Source organism: Rhagoletis zephyria, unplaced genomic scaffold (assembly GCF_001687245.7).
Source record: "Rhagoletis zephyria isolate East Lansing unplaced genomic scaffold, Rhagoletis_zephyria_1.1 Rzeph_scaffold_55980, whole genome shotgun sequence".
Taxonomy (NCBI): Eukaryota; Metazoa; Arthropoda; class Insecta; order Diptera; family Tephritidae; genus Rhagoletis; species Rhagoletis zephyria.
In genome coordinates, this window is record NW_016213032.1 from 434 (window position 1) to 1789 (window position 1356).

Sequence of the window (1356 nt, forward strand, 5' to 3'; positions counted from 1 at the left end):
TTTAAACACCAATGTTTATGCCTATATATGTATGTATCTCAATTTTTAAACAAAGCCGAAATGGGGTTGTGCAAAAACTGATGCAATAAAAATTACCTTCAAGCAGCGCCATAACCGAATAAACGAAGAAGTAATATTTTGCAAAAGAACTGGTTATTGCTTATTTTGATTTACATATATGTAAGTATGTAGTGAGGTCGAAAAGAAATCGCTCGATCTCATAGTAATTACATTACAAACAATTACAAAAACATTTTTATAATCATCTCTTCTCTTTCGCCGCAGCCACAGCGCCAGCATTTAACTATAATTTGTTAACTATGTACTTTATAAACAAAAGCGACGATCGAGCTGCGGCTGGCAGTGGCGTGAACACCTCAAAGCTGGCTAGTCGCCAAGCAAACGCCGATGCGTGAGGTTTGTCAACATACTTGTAGCGCAACTTGAAATACCGATAGCAGCAACGAAAACTAAATAAAAGCTCAAAAAGCATAGCAACTTTGTACTGGCAAAACTTTTAAACACATACATACTGGCTGGAAATCTAAAAGTGGCGAACAAATGACTACCTGTTTCGTTATCAATGGCACGCCATATAACGGTAAATTAGCGCAGCGAATACACAGTTAGTTAGGCAACAGCGTTGCTATTTCTTCCTTGTCTTTTGCAGTTGACCTTGCCAGCTTGCCGGCCGACATCACGCTGAACACCTTCATACGCGAACATGCGCAGCTTACGGCGACCAAATACATGTGCCTGGAGGGTGGCTGTGGCGTTTGCGTTTGCGTCGTTCGCGGCAAACATCCGGCGACCGGCGAAACACGCACTTGGGCCGTCAATTCGGTAAGTCGCCTGTACACTCACCACATTTTTTTAAATTTAAAGAATCACTGCGCTCTTCTTTCTCTTCTCACTGAAGTGTTTGACGCTGCTAAACACCTGCGCGGACTGGCAGATCACCACCTCCGAAGGCATTGGCAGCAGGCGCTTTGGCTACCATCCCATACAAAAGCGTCTGGCTAAGCTGAATGGCTCTCAGTGTNCCTCCGAAGGCATTGGCAGCAGGCGCTTTGGCTACCATCCCATACAAAAGCGTCTGGCTAAGCTGAATGGCTCTCAGTGTGGCTTTTGCTCGTGCGGCATGGTAATGAATATGTACGGCTTGCTGGAGTCCAAAGGCGGCCGCGTTACCATGGCAGAAGTGGAGAATTCGTTTGGCGGTAATATTTGTCGTTGCACCGGCTATCGACCCATCTTGGATGCCATGAAATCGTTCGCCATTGACAGCAATATTGAATTACCTGACAACGATTGCGGCGACATTGAAGATTTCGAATTCGTCACTTGCCCTATGAC

General features: G+C 45.0%; 1 protein-coding gene across 1 annotated transcript; it reads left to right on the top strand.

The window, feature by feature from the left end:
• Window positions 1–485: 485 nt before the first annotated feature.
• LOC108356250 (probable aldehyde oxidase 4) lies at window positions 486–1339 on the top strand (the record flags this gene model as incomplete). The annotated part of the gene is made up of 4 exons (XM_017607368.1): window positions 486–601; window positions 671–843; window positions 920–971; window positions 1053–1339. Coding segments are annotated over exons 1-4 (552 nt in total), but the record flags the coding sequence as incomplete, so codon positions are not given.
• Window positions 1340–1356: the final 17 nt, after the last annotated feature.